This window comes from Astyanax mexicanus, chromosome 18, assembly GCF_023375975.1.
Source record: "Astyanax mexicanus isolate ESR-SI-001 chromosome 18, AstMex3_surface, whole genome shotgun sequence".
NCBI classification, from domain to species: Eukaryota; Metazoa; Chordata; class Actinopteri; order Characiformes; family Acestrorhamphidae; genus Astyanax; species Astyanax mexicanus.
In genome coordinates, this window is record NC_064425.1 from 17,509,703 (window position 1) to 17,529,120 (window position 19,418).

Here is a 19,418-nt window from a genome sequence, read left to right on the forward strand (position 1 = left end):
TCTTAAAATATGCTGGAGAGCTTTTCAGGAACGATTTTTGGCTAACTGGTTTGTTTTCATACATAAGAACTCTGGATCGATTGCGCAATAACATACATTCACTTTCTGTGTGTAGTTTCATAAACACTTCATCTGGTGGCGGCTTTTGATTATTTCTATTGGATGAAAAAAACTCCACAGAAGTTAGAGTCCCCTTCCTCATGTCCTCATGGATTTAATGGATATTAAGTACTGATGGAAAGGGAACTTAAAAAGCAGCTTTCACACTTGACCAGAAAAAAAGGCTAGTGTGAAAATCCTCTAAACGTGCCAATGAATGCAGTTATTTAGCATTACGTTTTTCTTAATAAATAATGATATAATATGTGACTTCTGTTGGGGTTAAAAGATGCGCAGATGTACAAGCCCATTTTCAACCCTGTTATCTTAATCTCAGATTTCCATTTATTGGTTGATTAACAGGACCACAAAGGCTTACAGGAGCTGCATAGCATAGTTTCATTTTTAGCACTCTAGCTAGAAAACTGCAATTACTTTGCACATCTCCTTAATCCTTGGATGCTCCGAATGCTGCATTTGATTGGTGTTGGAAACTGGATACAACCATGTTTGGGCCAACTGTAATTTGCACCCAACAGCCAGTAAAGTTGTGCCTACAAGTGGGAAACTCAGGATTCCAGGCGATACGCTAGTTCTAGTTTCCAAGATGTGACAAAAACAGCTACTTTTATTCTAATCTTTAACGGACTAAAAAAAACGATGATTACAGTAGTATCAGGCAAAGATATCTGCCATTGTGGACCATGTCTTGGCTTCCTCTCTCCCATGACTTCTAGATCAGGCTAAATCAAGAAGAGAGCAGACCGCAAAGTCAGCAGTTTAGACACAGACCTGAAGGCATAAAGGCGCAACTTGTAATTGTTATACAACCTGTAATAGCACTTGTAAGCCCCAATTATGGTCAAATCAAAACCAAGCATACAATTTACACTTAGAGTATACCTGACCTTATGTACAGTAGGTATATGTTCAGTAAGGCTCCTCAGAGGTGACCAGATGCGTTTGGCAATTATCTCATGTTTTACTCCGTGTCAACAGGTCTTTGCCAGCTTGTCAGCACCTGCACTACATCTGTGAACCTGGCTGCAGTTCTTTCATTTTCCTGTATGTTCCATATAAGAGACCTGCTTTCAGTTAGAGACCTCTGTCACATAAAGTGGACAGAGCCTTTCATGAGCAGATTGATCCCCATTTAGCCTGTCTGTTTTACTGCAGTAAGATTAGATAAAAGTTGGGCTGCTGATCTGACGCACCGTCTGCCCCTCGGTAAGAAATTACAGTTTCGATGGACAGTCAGAGAGAATCAATATTTAATCACCTGGTGTGAGAGGCTAAGAAGCCGAGGGAAATGAGCAGAGAGAGTGGGGGGGGGGGCAGGTGGGGTGATAAGTGTTACCATGTAGAATCATTTGGACAGACAGTCCTAGTAGATTTCAACTGACAATCTATCTAACCCGATGTTGTTTTTAGTACTGAATTAATGATTTAGGTTCTGGTTTCATTGCATGCATATATGGTAATTTGTGCAGTAAGATAAATACTATTTTTTGTATCATTATCGCAATATGGGGTTTCACAAAAACACATCAAACAAACTGCAATAACTACAAGTTACATATTGTGCAGCAATTGATGAAGTTCAGACTGTGGTCATGTGACATAACTAGCCTGGAAGCAGAGCGAGGTAGAGTTCCACAGCAAATGCTAAGGGTGGGAATCACAGAGCATCTCGTACAATATTATCACAATATATTTCCCACAATAAAAATATCACAGTACTGTGATTCTGTAATACTCAGTATATCGGAAGACAATTCTCTATTATACTTTCCTCCATCTATGTTACTGAAGAGATTAAAACACTCCTAAATAAGCAATTAGCAAATATAATAATGTCAGTTTCACCGATTTTGACAATCAAAATTCTTCACCTCAGGTTTAGCCTATTCATTTGATTAGCGCCACCATGTTTTCTAAATTAACTGAGCTATTTTCCTTTGTTTTAAAAAATTATGAATTTGTCTGTTTTAAATACAGTAATTTGTTTCTGCCTTAAGAGAGTTTAGATGTTTCTTTGTTTCAATAAAAATATTGACATTTAAGGCCTCATATTGATATGAATATTGATATATTGTCCCACCCCTTGTGAGTGCACACAACAAACCACTTCTTATCCTGAGATAATCCTCAGGATATCCTGAGATTACTATCCTCATATCTGTATATTCAACAGTGTTAACGCAGTGTGAGTGTTTTTTTGGCCATATTGTGCACCCCTAATTTTTTCATTGGTCAAAAATATATAGACTAAGCCCATCAACGGATTTTGAATGTGTTGTTGTTATTAAAGGAGCAGTTCAACCAAATATACATAAGATAAGTCTTAGATATGTTAAATATAAATATATATCTTAGATGTATACTGCAAATGTTTTCTAAATGAACTAAGCTTTTTTTTCTTTGTTTTTAAAAAAATATGAATTTGTCTGTTTTAAAAACATTAATTTGTGTCTGCTTTAATTTTCTCTAAATATAATTTTAAATTTAAGGCTTACTTTTCTTTGAAATGCTTTTTTTCTCCAGCTTTTGAGCATCGCTCCCAGTGATGGCATCATGCTGCTATTTTTATAGGTGTTTTTCTCTTTGTTAATTTTTGCACAGCAGAAAAAGCCTTGGTGCAGGGAAACACTGTCTGAAAAAAATATTCTACAGAAGGCTTTAAACTTCTTTTTTGTGATGTTCTAACAATTATTATACAGTGTGTTTCTCAAACAATTATAATGTAAATTGAGTGAAGACGGTCTGAGACAGTTGTTGTGTGAGAAGGGGACAATCTACAAAATAAGTAGACAAGTCTGTCTCTGCCTCTCTGTCTCTACTGCACAGACTCTGTTTGCAAATTTGACAGCTTTTTGGAAATGGAACTGTGGCATCCATGTTTTATGCAGTCATTGGTTTATACGCAATTAGATCTGTCTGCCTGTTGATCTATACCCTATGATAATAGGTAATAATAATATTATGCAATCCTAGGGCAAAATAGCTAAAAGTCGCAAAATCTGACCATGCATTTTTATGCATTTGCTTTTTAAATTGAGTGTTGTCTAGTGTCTCTTGTCTCCTAAGCTGTACATTGAAACACATTTTTCATGTTTGCAACATTAAATAAAGCAAAAATAAATATCAGTTGAATTTCTTGCTTCTGCTCTTAGAGAGTTTCCCCTGCAGCTGTCATCCTCCGTTTGCTCATTCTGTAAATGGCTTTGTGAAAAGTGCCTCCCATGTAAAAATTGAACTGGATTGAATCTTTATCTGTCAGATAATATATATGAAGCATTGGGACAAGAGGTCATGGGCTTTCTCTTTTTTAAAATAAAGAATATATTTTTTCAACTTCCACAGCACTGTGGGTAGTCATTATTCTACCACCACCACCTCCGTCCCTTTTTGCTTTGTCACGCTGTGACTCCCCTGATATCTCCCACCATCTTTCTCCATCAACACCTCCGCTGGACAGAATAAGTGGCGCTGTCGTGCACAATGCTGCCTCTGGTGAATCTCAACTTCAGCCACAATTTGATTTCTATCTGGGTGGTGAGCACAGTCTCCTCCAGGGGGGGAAAGCAAGTCTCCTAACTTAGAATGGAGGATCAGGCTGACTGCAGTGTGAGGAACAGCCAGCCCTACACCCAAACCTCTGGAGGGTGGGGTAGGGGGATGGATGAGTCACAAAGGCACCCTCCCGCTTTCTTCGCCCTCTCCTCATTTAGCCCTGTCTCCTTACCACTCGTTCCTTTCCTTTCTGTCTGATGTATCACATTCTTGTCCATTCCACAGCTCAATTTGGACCGGCAATTTGGAACAGAACCCAAATACAACCAAAAAATCCCAAAATGGAATTTCTGCGCAAGTCTGACTAATTTCAACACACAGTTTGGTATTGGAATCCATGGTGTTTGTTTGAGCCTAAATCTAATACCTAGATCTGACTAATTTTTACATTCTTAACACTTCTACTTTAGCCTTTTCTAACCCCATATGTTTTTGTTGTTAGTGTGCAGTATGCCCCTAAATTAATTCTCAGTTTTTCTCAGGTGTATACATGTTTACAAATCAATGGGCTTGTGTGCTTCAATCCTAACAGCATAACAGGGAAGTTGGAAGGAAAATAAAGATGTAAATAAAGAAGTGAGGGGCCAACATCTGTTTAGGATGAGTCTCTTTAACATAAACATCAAATGCAAGATTTAATAATTCTGACAAACGTGTTCCCATCAGGTTTAGATATACAGCTCTGGAAAAAAATCACTTCAGTTTTTGAATCACTGTCTCTAATTTTGCTCTTTATAGGTATATGTTTGAGTAAAATGAACATTGTTTTATTCTATAAACTACAGACAATATTTCTTCCAAATTCCAAATAAAATTATTGTCATTTAGAGCATTTATTTGCAGACAATACAAAATGACTGAAATATTAAAGATGCATAGCTTTCAGATGTCAAATAATGCAAAGGAATCAAGGTTATATTCATAAGGTTTTAAGAGTTCAGAAATCAATATTTGGTGAAATAACCCTGGTTTTTAATCACAGTTTTCATGCAGTTTGACATGTTCTCCTCCACCAGTCTTACACACTGCTTTTGGATAACTTTAAAATTCAAGCAGTTCAGCTTGGTTTGATGGCTTGTGATCATTCATCTTCCTCTTGATTATATTACAGAGGTTTTCAATTTGATAAAATCAAAGAAACTTTTATTTTTTCCAGAGCTTTGTGTTTTATGCTACTGTCCAGGGCTAAAGTGGCAAAAATTCTTGAGAGCTTGAAAAAGAAAGAAGAAATCCACACTTGGCATTAACAGGGTCCTGGGTGATCACAAATGATTGACAAAAAACACAGCCATTCACACCTAAAATTTTAAATGTGTCTTTTATGACTGCATGTGACCGAATTTCTAATGCAGTAAGGGCCAGTTATGATAGGAGTCTTCCAGTGATCTCTAGTACAGGGTCCCCAGTTTAAATTGAGATAAGGCACTGAGTTTCTTATCCATTTGCTCGTTGTTGTAGCATGTTCAGTTAACTTGTATGGATGGTGAATGTTGTGGTCTTGTGGGGCAGTGATGCAGTACTTCATAACTGACATGGTTTGCTGTCAGGGATTCATTGCAATCTGACATTGTAGCATTCATACTACAATAATAATGCTCTACAAAGAGGGTCAGCTCAAGGAAGAGGCTTGGCTCTAGGAAGAGGATCAGCTCTAGGAAGAGGCTTAGCTCTAGGAAGAGGCTTAGCTCTAGGAAGAGGATCAGCTCTAGGAAGAGGCTTAGCTCTAGGAAGGGGTTCAGCTCTTGGAAGAGGCTCAGCTAAGAGAAGAGGCTCAGCTTTAAGAAATGTATCAGCTCTAGGAATAGGCTCAGCTCAAAGATAAGTCTCAGCTTTAGGAAACGTATCAGCTATTGGAAGAGGCTCAGTTCTAGTAAGAGGCTCAACTCAAGGAAGGGCCTCAGCTTTAGGAAAAGGCTCAGCTCTAGGAATAGGCTCAGCTTTAGGAAAAGGCTCCGCTCTAGGAAGGTAATCAGCTTTAGGAAAAGGCTCAGGTCAAAGATTAGGCTCAGCTTTAGGAAAAGGCTCAGCTCTAGGAAGGGAATCAGCTTTAGGAAAAGGCTCAGGTCAAAGATTAGGCTCAGCTTTAGGAAAAGGCTCAGCTCTAGGAAGGGAATCAGCTTTAGGAAAAGGCTCAGCTCTAGGAAGGGAATCAGCTTTAGGAAAAGGCTCAGCTCAAAGATTAGGCTCAGCTTTAGGAAAAGGCTCAGCTCTAGGAAGGGAATCAGCTTTAGGAAAAGGCTCAGCTCAAGATTAGGCTCAGCTTTAGGAAAAGGCTCAGCTCTAGGAAGGGAATCAGCTTTAGGAAAAGGATCAGCTCAAAGATTAGGCTCAGCTCTAGGAATAGGCTTAGCTCAAAGATGGGTCTCAGCTCTAGGAATAGGCTCAGCTCTAGGAAAAGACATTTTCAGCTTCTAATCTCACCTACGTTCTTTCCTGACTTTGTTCTGTATTCTATGCTTTCTGGAATCCCTTTTTCTCACCGTTTCTCAGCCTTTACCCCAGGTTCACCCCCTCCCACACTCTGCTGTTTCCTCTTGCTCCCTCCCACGCAGCCCACAGCTGCCTAGTTCCTCTGTAATGCGGTTCATTACTGTCAATTACGGTGAGTCACAGCTCCAGCTTGACTGCACAGTCACAGGTGGATCCCCCCTCTAGCGAAGTGCACAGATGCCACACATGCACACCTCACCTCCACTCTGTCCAGGGATGATTATCAGCATTGATTATAGTCATCAGTCAGCACAAAGAATCAAATCACTCACTCTTTCTTGCTACCTGTGCCACATCAGTGCTTCGAGAGAGTGGTGCTGGCCCACATCCAGCACAGCATACCGGACACCCTGGACTCACTGCAGTATGCCTACCGTCATAACAGATCCACCTCAGACGCCATCTCTGCTGCCCTCCACTACTCCCTCTCACACCTGGAAACCAAAGACTCCTACATCAGGATGCTCTTTGTGGACTACAGCTCTGCCTTCAACACGGTCATCCCCCACAAACTCACCCACAAGCTGTCCACACTCAGCTTGCACCCCTCCCTCTGCAACTGGCTCCTGGATTTCCTCACTGGCAGGCCCCAGTCTGTAAGGATTGGCAACAGGACTTCAGCCAGCATCACCACCTACACCGGCACCCCACAGGGATGTGTCCTCAGCCCCATCCTTTACACACTGTTTACCCACGACTGTGTCGCCTCACACAAGGACAATATCATCCTGAAGTTCGCTGATGATACCGCGGTGATGGGACGCATCACTGGCGGAGATGAAGCGGCCTACAGGAGTGAGGTGACCAGGCTGGTGTTATGGTGCGAAGACAACAATCTCGCTCTCAACACGGTCAAGACAAAGGAGCTGATAGTGGACATGAGAAAGGGGAGGAGACCTCATCAGCCACTGTTCATCCGGGAACTTGAAGTGGAGAGAGTGAGCAGCTTCAAATACCTGGGCGTCCACATCAGTCAGGACCTCACATGGACAATAAACACAACGCAGCTGGTCAAAAAGGCTCAACAGCGGCTGTACTTTCTGAGGAGACTGAGGAAGTTTGGGATGTCTCCCAAGATCCTCAACAACTTCTACAGCTGTGTGATCGAGAGCCTCCTGACCAGCTGCATCACCGTGTGGTACGGCAGCACGACTATGGCAGAGCGCAAACGTCTGCAGAGAGTGGTGAAGACTGCCGAGAAGATCATCAGGACTCCACTGCCCTCCCTGCAGAGCATCTACCACCACAGAGTCCACAGGAGAGCTGCATCCATCCTCAAAGACTCCACCCATCCCCAGCATGGACTGTTCACACTTCTGCCCTCAGGCCGGAGGTACAGAAGTGTAAAATGCAAGACCACCAGGTTAAAGAACAGTTTCTTCCCCACGGCCATCAGACTCTTGAACACACCTAAGGAATGACCCTGCCTTCAGACTCTAAACACACCTCAGGAATAACCCTGCACTGCACTTTACTTCAACATGTTTACATTGCAGCCGTCACTTTACTGTTAATCTTTTTTTAATATATATAGTTAATGTCCATAACTGCATTATTTCGCACTTGCACTTTTTTTATACATTTCTTTGCTTAAGTAACTTTTATTTTTTTATGTCTTTGACAATTAGTTTAATATTTATAACCTTATTGTATTTTTTTTTTGCACTTTTTCTATCTTCTATTTGGCATTAATGCACTGAACTGTTTCAGTAACAGACTTTACATAAATAACCAAGTAGACAAATCTTCTTCATTAAGAGAGCTGAGCAAGGAACTACTTTGGGGGAATCTCATTGTGATTTTTAATACTGGTCAGCTGTAGTTAGTGATGCTTAAGCTAACACAGGTAGTGACTGATAAGCTCTAACAATTAGAAGTTGAGGGGATTGAATAACAGTTGTATTATTATATATTTTTTATTTACAATCTGTAATTGGAACAATCTAAAATCTTTAAGGTAGATACTTGCAGATACTTTTTTTTATGTGTGCAAAACCAAAAGTGATTGTCTAAGTAAGTGTAGGTGTGTCTGTTTGTGTATGTGTAGTTCCTGAATTCAAATGTTTGAATTGCCAAAAAGAACAGTGGCTAGATTCAATCTGTTTCCCCACACTCTGTCCACTCCTGACATTTAGCCACAGCTAATTGCGCCTCAGCCTTAATTAGGTCTGCTAATGAGCTTGGTGGAGATGAGGCTATGGAGACACCAGGCCCAGCCAGCCTATCTCTCCTCCTCTGCCCAGCCTGCCTGTTCTTTCACTAGTTGAACAGAGTCAGGGTGCTTTCAGCCATTAGTGTGCCATTAGGACTGGTGCTGTCATTTCCTAACCGGAGCCGTAAAACTTTGGCGCTGTGATTTATCAGCCCTAATATGCCTGATCAGCCTCAGCTCATTAAGGCCCATGTGGAGTGTGAGATGCACTTCACAATACTAATTCTCTCTGATTGAGTGGAGGGTATTACAGTTGAATCTTCATAAAGCCTCTGCCGCAACGGCAAATTGGCCCTCTGGCACTTTTCAAACTTTCCTATTACAAGAAGAATATTTTTAAAAGTTTTAATCACTCAGTTTCAGTCATTTGGGAAGCACAGAAAGAAAAGGTGTTGTAGCATTAAATTAGCAATTAATGCTGTTTTTCTTCTATTGTTGTTTGTTTACACACACAAAACTGTCAAATATGTAAAAAATCATAATTATTTATTTAAACAATGACATGAGCACACATCTGCCCCAAAAAGCCTTTCTGAAATATTTTGTTCATAAAGACTGCTTGTTATTGTTTACACAGTGATTCTCAGTCTGTATGAGATACTTTGCAGTGGTCCATCTCTTGAGCACTCCAGCCAATTTTAATTAATGCCCAATTACCCCACTCTAGCTTTATCTGTCTGTTTGACTAAAATAACAAAGACAAACTTGGTCAGTGGCCTACGCTGTTAAGGTGCCAAAACTCTTTTCAACAGAAAGCATGTTCATCAGAAGTTTTATATGAATATGGAATCCTAAATTAGTGATTTTCCTTATAGACAGGTATGTAAATGCTGACCGGTTAGCTGTATCTAATGAAGGCAAAAAACTAACACAAGTAGTGACTGATAAACTCACAGGAGCTCATTACAAAGAACTACAGAAAGTGGAAGCACTCAACTATTCTCACAGCAACTGTTCATTACAAGCTAAATTCTAATTGTGTTTATAGTTTCATACTATTGTTTCATTATCAAGGAGATAAATGTCATAGTGACATAATGTCGGCATGACATACGGTACCAGTAAAATACCAACACCATCACACCCCTCAGACATGGACATGTGATGTCCACTCCAATCAAACACCACAGATACTACAGTGAGAAGAATCTGTATGGGGAGAGTGATTAGATGGTGAGTCTCTTTGAAAAAGAGATTTTAGATGCATGCATTTTGTTAATGGCTGGGAATAAAATTAATTTATTTTTAAATAGGATGCATTACTTTGCAAAATAGTTTTGGTGGCCTTTATGTTTGTTTATGTACACTTTTGTACACTACAGATTGGTTTCGTTAAATAAATGTAGTTTTGTATTTTGTGTGGAAATGCAAACATGAAGAGCCACACATTCTGTATTGAATATGAGTTTTCATTTAAGAACATAAATCCAGTCCAAGAACAGTTTCCGAAGCCTTTATTTTTAAGAATGTACAGTATGTGCCTGTGTGTGTGTGTGTGTGTGTATGTGTGGGGGCTTGGGCATGTGTGTGAACACGGACAAAAGTGTTGGCGTACAAATGCTCACAGCCAGGCAGGCAAACCACCAGGCGCAGAGGCATTATGTAAACACAGAAATGAGAAATGTTCTGCATCCTGCCCATCTCGCCCCCTGACTGGCCGGCCACGCTCCATCTCCTGGTGGTGGATGAGAGCTCCAAAGGCGGGAAGATGACTGATCAGGCTGGCTCAGCCTGGTGGTTGGGAGAATTAGTGTTACATGTGGTGTTGTGTTTGGAAAAGGGGACGTTAACATGCTGTGGCCTCAAGGGAAAGCACTTAGCCAGCACTTAGATGATTCATCGGATCCACACGCTCAGCCATGGGTTTGAATGCTGCTGTTTGTTAAGCACGGAGGCCGGGTGAGAGAGTGTTGTGTGGTGGGAGGGGAGTTGGGTTTTCCCCAGAGGGATGGATGGATTCACTTAATTGTATGTTTTGTTGGGGTGTCACAATTTCAATACAGAATCAAAAATATAAAAAAGTAAGGGATACAGCTGTCTCAGCATTGGCCTTTTGATTGGGAGAAACAAAAATCAATGTTTAGTAATGTTCTAATAATGTTATCTGTGTCTGGGAATCCCAAGAAAATACAGTATAATTGGCCTCTCTATCAGTTTATAGGTAGGATTCCTTCTTAAAAATGTATTTACCACAAACCTTTAAACACTTGTTAGTGTTGTAGTATGTAATGGAAGCCAATTCTACACAATGTAAGACATATATTGAATGAGAAGGAACATAACATATTTGTTAGCTGTAAAAGTCAACTTATGCAATGATGCAATTTAACAGGACCTTATGTCATTTTGCAAAAGTTTTTGTAAAAAAAGCCAAGCATAAAAAATCACAACATTTTGAATTATTTTATTTCTATTTTTAGTCTATTTTCTTCCCAATTTACAAGGCCAATTACCCAACCCACTCATTAGAACACCCCCTATCACTAGTGATGCCTCAACATCAGGAGAGTGAAGACTAGCACATGCCTCCTCCGACACATGTGAAGTCAGCCACCAACTCTTTTCAAACTTTTCAACTGCTGATGTAGCATTGCTGAGTAGCCAGAATGGCGCTTGGAGAAAAGCTCAGCTCCCTCATGGCTCAATAGCCGTTGGCATCGTGCCAATGGCAGGATTCAAACTAGCGATCTCCTGATCAAAGTGGCAGCGCTTAGACCTCTGGACCACTCGAAGCCCTAAAAATTCATAACATATATATCATGAAATTGCACAGAAATTCAACAGAACGGCTACAGTGTGATGGTGTCTTTCCTGGTAGTGGACGGAAATTCGTACTTGAAGGCAATGGTCGAAAATGATCAAAACCCAATCTCTAGCACTTCAAGCTTCAAGTGTAGCTTGACTTGACCAATCATCCTTCAAGATGCATGAAAGACAAGCATCCAGACTTTTCTCTTAACCTTTCCCTGGGTGTCTGAACAGCAGATTCACTTTCTGTCTTTATATGCTGAGTGACCCATCTATTTTAAGAGTACTTAAATTAACACGTATCTTGCTCTTACTAAAGCAAAGGATTGTGCTCATGTCTACGTGATTTGACATTCAGGTAAAGTGTATTATGTTGAACATTGGGTAACAAGGTGTCCATACTGACTTACAATTTAGTAGCAACTAAGCTTAAGGTACTTAGGGATTTTAGTTTATACAATATATAACCTTTGGAAATTACTATTATCTACTTCATTTCTTAATTCCTTAAATGTTGATGCAGATGTAATGAAACAGAAAGAAAATTAGGGCTAAAAAACATCCGAAGTCCTGGAGACGGTACTGGCTATAAATACAAGAAGAAGCTGAGCCATTATTCAGTCAGCTTTTAGAAAAAAGCAAAGTGCCAAGACACAAATATTTATTAAAAATGAAACAAAGAATATATTTGATTTTAAAATGAAAAAATCCATTTAAAGTCAACTAATTGTCTCAAATTGTCTCAAATCTTCAGACTTGTGCTATGCATGTGTAGTAGAATTTCTACATGCTGAGCATATATTTCTCCTCCTCTACACTCCAGTCTTTGTTTTCACACTCTTGATTTTATGTACTCTTGGTGTGGTCAGCTCTTAAAGGAGAAAATGAGTGGTGGAGAGTCTGGAGGCAGGGGCCTTGTCGTTACATGCTCAGCAATAAAATAGCTATTGCCATCATAAAACTCCGCTCCCTTTCCAAAACCCTGTCGATAATGCAGTAGGGCCAGGGCTTTGGTTCCTCCAAGATATTGATAATATCCATCATGTGATGGTGAGCGCAGACACTGCAGATGCAAATCTCAGAACTGGCCTTTGAGTCTAGTTATGCGTTATGCCCTAATCCATTGTCATTTCAGTTTGTCTGGCATCTTATAATTTTGATGTCATTCCATGAGTACGGTTGGAGCCTACTATTTCTTGAGTGATGGGAGCATTCCTTAAGTGATTGAGCTTTATGAAAATCTTTTATTTGCGAGTTTTGTTTACCTGTAGGAGCTGGGGGCCAGCAGCAGAAGCTGTGGCAGTAACAGGTTGTTTGCGCTGTTCTCCCCTACTAAAATATTTACCAGAGCTCTGGCACCAGCCAGTAAATCCTGTTGCCAATGGTAATTGCGTTCTGAGCCCCCACCGCTTCTCCTCATCGAGGGCGCCTGCCTTACAAAAGCCACCCATGTGGCCTCAGTACGTCTCAAAGAGAACAATGCGGGAAGCAATTACTCACACAATGACTTATTCCCCTATATCAGCTAAGTCCATTAAAAGTGCAAGCCCCCAGGGATTGCTGGGGGTGAGTTTTAGATTGTTGTGTCACTAAGCTCTGCTGTGATTAACGAATTTGTGCGACATTGGAAAATAATGATTGTAATTGCTTATTCACATTTGCTATAATAAATGCTTCTCTCTCTGTTTCTTTCTTTTCAAAACTCCCTTTTCTTATTCCCTGTGGTTCCTCTTGCACTTCCTCCTCTACACTTCTTGTCTCTCAGGTTCCATTGAGGCTTGCCTGGGACACAAGCTGAAGCGCAGGGCTGCAGGCTTCCTCCGCAGTGATAAGATTGCGGCCCTCTTCACCAAGATTGGCAAGGTGAACGCCACGGCAGGAGAGGTGTGCCGCAAAGTCCAGGAGCAGTTACAGCAGCAGGCTGAGATCACCAGGTTTAACTTTACTTATCTGCTTACCTTCAAATCATCTCAATGGGTCATTACGGGTTTATAAGTATACCATATGGGTTTAGCAACACCACGGCTGCTCATTTCAGAAAACATTGGAGGAAATTCCAAAAGCTGAGGAGGAAGCAGCAGATCATTTCTTGGCTGGCCATATGTGGCGATTTACACTCATCATCAAACAATAGTAAAAAAAGGTTGCACCAAGAAAGAAGTGTCAGATAGCAATGGCTATTTGGAATGAAGATAAAGGTTACCAGGACCGATGAATGATTAAAACATTTTTTTGACTGATGTGTGCAATTTTTATTGAGCTAGATCATTTTAGGGCTTCATAACATGCACTTTGTCCACATACTTCTGCCATCTCAAGAACTTACCCTAAAGACTTGGATGCTATGCCATGGACAGCTGGATCTTCCCTGATTGAAAATGTGTGGGAAGTGTTTGACATGCTATCAACACTCCACCCCTACAACAAAATATGCAGGATCTGTGTGACAATATTTGTGCTGCATGGGATGGATTATTACAGGACACATTTCAGAACCTCTTGAACACTATTTTAACTAATTTTTGAGGCATCAGGTTTGTTACATTATGTTTAATAATATATTGTTCCTGGTAACTTTCCAAATCTTTCTTCTGAATAGCATTGCAATTTAAAACATTTCCTTCTGGGTGAAACTCTCTTTTTTTGGATAAAGAGTATTGTAGTGTGCAAGGGCTGTTTGGGGGACTTTAAGCAGCATCTTTGAAGTTGTCTGCTGCTATGCTTTCAGTGAGGGATGGTTTGTGTAGATGCACCAAGGCTCCACTTGGCTGCTTATTTGCCCATTAGTTCTCCATTAGTAGAGCCACACGGCCTGTGCAGCACTCCAGCACAGGGGGCTTCTAATAGGGAGAGTCTCTAGGCGATTCTGCTGCCATAAGGAAGTGGTGCACACAGCTTTCACCTCCTGTGTGCTTCCATATAGCCTTGGTTCAGAGCTTCACACAAAGACACACCCACATGGCCTTAATGCAGAATGCCCTGATCACATGCTCTGTGCTAGTGTGTGTTGTGAGTGTGTTTTTGTGTTTCATTCCTTTCCACTCCACCAATCCCCTATTTGCTGAGTTACTCCCATTGCCATGGCAACATGGAGGCATCATCATTGCTAGAGCAACCTGCAACTTGCTAGTTATTGAATACCTCGGCGACAGTGATTAAGGGCTCAAATTGATTTCAGAATGAAAGGTTATTATGGAGAATACCAGGGGCTTAATAACGCAACGTAAAAGTGATTGCAGGGGTATTATTGTACCTACGACGCACTCCAGCTTCATTGTTTTCTTGATTTGCTTGTCTTCTTCCTTCTATGGTGGCTCTCTCAGGTCTGAAATGCAATTTGACTGTCTGAACCAATAGGAGCTGCTCTATGGAAGCCCATCCCGCTGCATGAGCCAGATTTAATTTGCCACGTCCGTTTTGGGTTGAAATTGTGTTAGCTGGATGTTGCTCAGAGATGAGAGAGGTGGGTCCTTGGTTGCACAGACATCAGTTGAAATGTCATGCTTCCAGCCAGGGATTCTCCCTTTATGAGAGACTGTCATGGAAGGTCTTGCAGATATGTAGATCTGCAGAGTTTTTTGATGCTGAATTGTTCCCTGAAGTGATATTTCTTTATTGTTATCAATGCATTAAAAGAGGTGCGATAACATAACAATGTAAATAACAGCAAACCCATACTGTATTACCTTCATGCTGCAGACAGTGCTTGTGTGATGTAACAAGGCTGGATGCAGAATGAGGTAGAGTGAGGTTGGGGTCCACAGTAAACAAATACAAACCAAACTACTTCTTAACTTAAAATGAGTGCATCCAAGCCAAGTGCCGAAAAACCTTTCAGCAGCTTAAACTAATTTAGAATCTTAATTTATTGCATTTTACATTTTAAATGTCCAGCAGCGTTATCACACATAGCTTTATTGTCAATTATAAGCACTACTAATTATAACCATAATTATGGTTCACATCAGTGGCTCTGATGTAAGTTCTGAAATGGTCTTCGTTCTGCTAACCATGCAAACCCTTATCGCTCTCTGTGCAGAATTGCACAGTAAATCTCAATATCATCTGCATACCTCAAGCAGCCATCTCTGGCACTAGGATTTATTTGCTTGTTTACTTTAAACGATGCGAATGATTCGAGCCAAGACTCACTTGCACCCAGCTTGACTGGCAGGCTCCTATGGGATCGATGCTAATAGCTGTTTGTGGGGATGGAGGTGAGGCAGTGGTGCGAGCAGCAGACTCAGGAGGCAAATTGATGGGTTGTTGGCGCAGATCAGCTATGAGCTCCATCATGTGGGTGCCCAAATGGACCCCACTACTCCTGGCTGGCTGGTTGTTTCCATCCAGGACTCACAATTTCACGGTTAGTGCAGTGTCTGGGGAACGAAACCCACCTCAGATCATATCTTCTTTATGACCAAGTGCTCACGTCCTCTTGCTAAAGTTCTCGTTGACTTACTGACACTCAGACTCATTTACTTCCATGAGGAGGGTCCTGTAATTGTAGGAACCTGGTCAAAAGCTCTTGCAGTTATTTTTAAAGGGAAGAGGTATGTCACTGCCAAGGGTGACAGAGTAAATGGCTTTTAAGTATGATATCCGACCGTCCATGTCATGGCATTACTCACTCTGTTATCTAAGAAACCTGCCCTTTGAGGTGAATCTTACAAGATGACACATTCTACGTGGAAGTGTGTAATCTCCACTGGTTGAATGGCTTGCGAGGCATAAGTGGCTCTGAGGGAGCATGTCGTGACTACTGCAAGCCAGCCTGCTCCGCATAAGATGAACGGAGCCCTTTGAGCACTGGCTCTCCCCTGTGGGTTTGCCGTGTGGAAAAGTACAAAAGATTGCTTAAGCAGACAGAAAACTTACCATCAGTCTATGTATTTGTTACCAAAGATAATAGGTTTCTTATCCATTTAGTCTTTAGTCTGTTTAGGTCTAGAAATGTGCACATGCATGCTTTCAGGAGATTATATCCGTATATACTTAAGACTTAGTGAAATTACTTTTGTTAAACCAAAATGAGACTTTTTTTTATTTGTTTATTCCGTGATTGAGCATTAAGCATTCCTTGATTGACTGACACTTCTAGTGTATGCTTCTAGTGTAAGATTTATTGCTTTAGAAAATAATTCTGACTGTTGTGTGGATACGTTTTGCCTTCAGGAGGACTCAGAGCACAGGAGCAGAGCCCCTCCGTCGGCAGGGATCCTCTGCAGGTCGAGGGCCACAGCCACTTTCCGCCCAGGCCATCAAGCACATCTGGGTCCGCACAGCCCTTTTTGAGAAGGTCCTGGACAAAATTGTGCAGTATATTGTGGACAACTCAAGGTAAGAAGGAGCTCAGCTGTTTGTCCTCTTCATGTCAGTGAAGTTGAATTGTTCATGGCCCTGCATTTGAATGAGCTCATTGTTTTCCTATTGAGATAACATTGTATATAAAGAATTCACACTTGTTTTATCTGTGTCTCTGCAGCAAGTATTATGAGAGGGAAGCCCTGATGCATGACTCAGTGTTCGGCCCAATCCTAGCTGCACTGCTGGGTGAGTGTTTCTGAATGCTGGATCATCACAATTCTCAACAGAATAAGAAACAGAGAAGAACATTTCAGTGATGTTAATGAAGTTTTTGTGGATTATAGCTTTTTATTATAATTTTGATGTGTAGGGGGGCTAAGGGATCAATACCCACTTACTTGCCAATGGCTTTGGCATTTCTAACTCCTTCAAAAAAGTTTTGGTCTCAAAACATGTTGCTAATGTTGGCATAATCCACTGGGTCTCATCACCTTTTCCATGACAGACTGGGGCTTGATAACCCAATTGAACAAGCACAACACATTATAACCAGTATTATTCAAATAATTCAAATAAGTAAGTCTATATACCAAATAGCATATATGTGAGTGTAATGATCCACAAGCTCCACACAACTTCCTGAATTCTTTTGCCTTTTTTTTCGCCCGCCATAAAAACACACATACTGCCCAAACTCTTTGTTTGCTGCCAATGTTAGATGGCTGCTATTCATATGGCAATGTGTACAAGGATACATGCCACCATTTGTCTGGTACATGAGGCACATATGAGGCTCTCTTTTAGGGCCAACTTTTAAACACAACAGTACTCTGGTTGACTGTTTCTCCTGACTGTGGAAACTTGGCTGTTAGGTTGGGAAGTTGTGTTAGTTCCTAGTTTGGGTAATACTTACTTTGAGCTGGTGAGCTATGTAAGCAGAACAGTAGCTAGTAATAAAGAAAACAAAATTAAATATCTTAAAAAACCAAGAACATTTTTAAGAGCTGGAAAATGTAAGATTATGGTTAATTAGTACAAAGAAAGTCTAATACAAAGCCAGAAACTGGGAATTGTTTCAGATTTTACTTTTTTTTTATGCTGATAGTTGACCTCACTCTAGCAAAAACAATTCCTTACTCTGGAGCATAATTCATGCTGGTTGCCCCCCTAAACCTCTGGTTTCACCATGCATGTTTTTCAGCATTATGCTTTAAGCTAATTTGTTGTCTTCTTATTCTCCACCCAAGTCGGGCCCTGTGCTCTAGAGTACACCAAGTTGAAGACGTCTGACCACTTCTGGACAGACCCCTCGGCCAACGAGCTGGTTCAGAGGCACCGTATTCATGGAGCTCACCGTGGCCAGGAGGCTTCTCCCAGTCGGAGGCCTGCTCTGGGGGTGAGAAGGGATGTGAGGGTACAGATAGCTGTGTGGAAGTGTGTGAAGACTGTTTATTTATTTATTGCTTTTGTTTGCATTTTCAAACTCATTTATATGTATGATTTATGATTTTGGGCAATTTTGTGTTTTCCATTGCATATTTCAAACCCTCGTTTCCTGATCTCAGATCCGGAAGAGGCAGTCCAGTGGAAGCATGTCTGAGGATAAGTTTGCTGCTTCGGCGAGGGAATACGTGGAGTCTCTTCATCAGAACTCGCGTGTCCATCTGCTTTACGGAAAGAACAATGTGCTTGTACAACCGGTGAGGCCCTAGACACACACTCATACTAATTTTTATATTTCAAGAAAGAAAAACGATCACTCATGTCTTCATCATATTCTGTCTGAAGGTAGTTAAGTGCCGTCCCCTCAGAAACCTCTTTAATTGCAGTGTTATTGCTTGAGTTCATATCAGGATAAGTGATGCACTTAATGACTGCTGCATCTCTTCAGGACAGGAGCTTCTTGTAAGATTTACATCTCATCATTATCAGGTTATGAATGTAATGGATGTGCTGTTTCACTACTGATTATAACATACAGTATCTTTTGTTTTTGAAAGGAGCAACCCTTAACAGTTCCCATAAGGATTTATGTTTATACACTACATGTATGTCCACATGTTTGTTCTTCTAGCAACATGAACCTTTTTGAACCGTGCCTAATGCCAGGAATGGGCTAGAGGGTACAAAGCCCTAACATTGAGCTGTGGAGCAGTAAACCTGAATTGTGTTTTCTGGAATGATGGCCCTCCTGCCATCCATTACTTACATACCCAATACTGCTAGGGTATTGGGTATGAATGAGGTGGGGTGGTTTTTATCCAAAATCCTGACCTCACTGAGATAGGTGACTCACTTAATGCAATCAAAAGCTTTAAAAAATTTTTTAGGTTGCTTCAAATCTAGTTAAAATCAATTTTGAGACAATAGAGACTGTTACTGACATAGAAACAGAATACAGCTCTGGAAAAAAATAAGAGACCACTTCAGTTTCTGAACCAGTTTCTCTGATTTTGCTATTTATAGGTCTATGTGAGTAAAATAAAAATTGTTGTTTTATTCTATAAACTACTGACAACATTTCTCCCGAATCCCAAATAAAAATATTAGAGCATTTATTTGCAGAAAATGAAATGGCTGAAATAACAAAAAATATGAAGAGCTTTCTGACCTCTAATAATGCAAAGAAAACAAGTTCATATTATAAAGTTTTAAGTGTTCAGAATATCCCTAATCACAGTTTTCATGCATCTTGGCAAGTTCTCCTCCACCGGTCTTACACCCTGTTTTTGGATAACTTTATGCCACTCCTGGTGCAAAAATTCAAGCAGTTCAGTTTGGTTTGATGGCTTGTGATCATCCATCTTCCTCTTGATTATATTTTGATAGGTTTTCAATTTGGTAAAATCAAAGAAACTTATCATTTTTACATGGTCTCGTTTTTTCAGAGCTATAAACTCCTTTTCATACCACTGATTTTAACAGAAACAATGAATGTGCAGGTGTCCCAGTACATTTGTCCACATAGTATTGATTTTTTTAAATGGCT

The 19,418-nt window shown here is 40.6% G+C and overlaps 1 protein-coding gene across 2 annotated transcripts in view; it reads left to right on the forward strand.

Annotated features, from left to right (window-relative positions):
- Nucleotides 1–19,418, forward strand: part of sgsm2 (small G protein signaling modulator 2) — a 72,313-nt gene that overhangs the window by 28,315 nt on the left and 24,580 nt on the right. For both annotated transcript variants that reach the window (XM_022668836.2, XM_022668837.2), the window contains exons 3-7: nucleotides 12,888–13,056; nucleotides 16,298–16,462; nucleotides 16,608–16,675; nucleotides 17,677–17,825; nucleotides 17,995–18,129. In XM_022668836.2, the coding sequence (XP_022524557.1) occupies nucleotides 12,888–13,056; nucleotides 16,298–16,462; nucleotides 16,608–16,675; nucleotides 17,677–17,825; nucleotides 17,995–18,129 (686 nt within the window). The remainder of the gene's footprint in view (nucleotides 1–12,887; nucleotides 13,057–16,297; nucleotides 16,463–16,607; nucleotides 16,676–17,676; nucleotides 17,826–17,994; nucleotides 18,130–19,418) is intronic.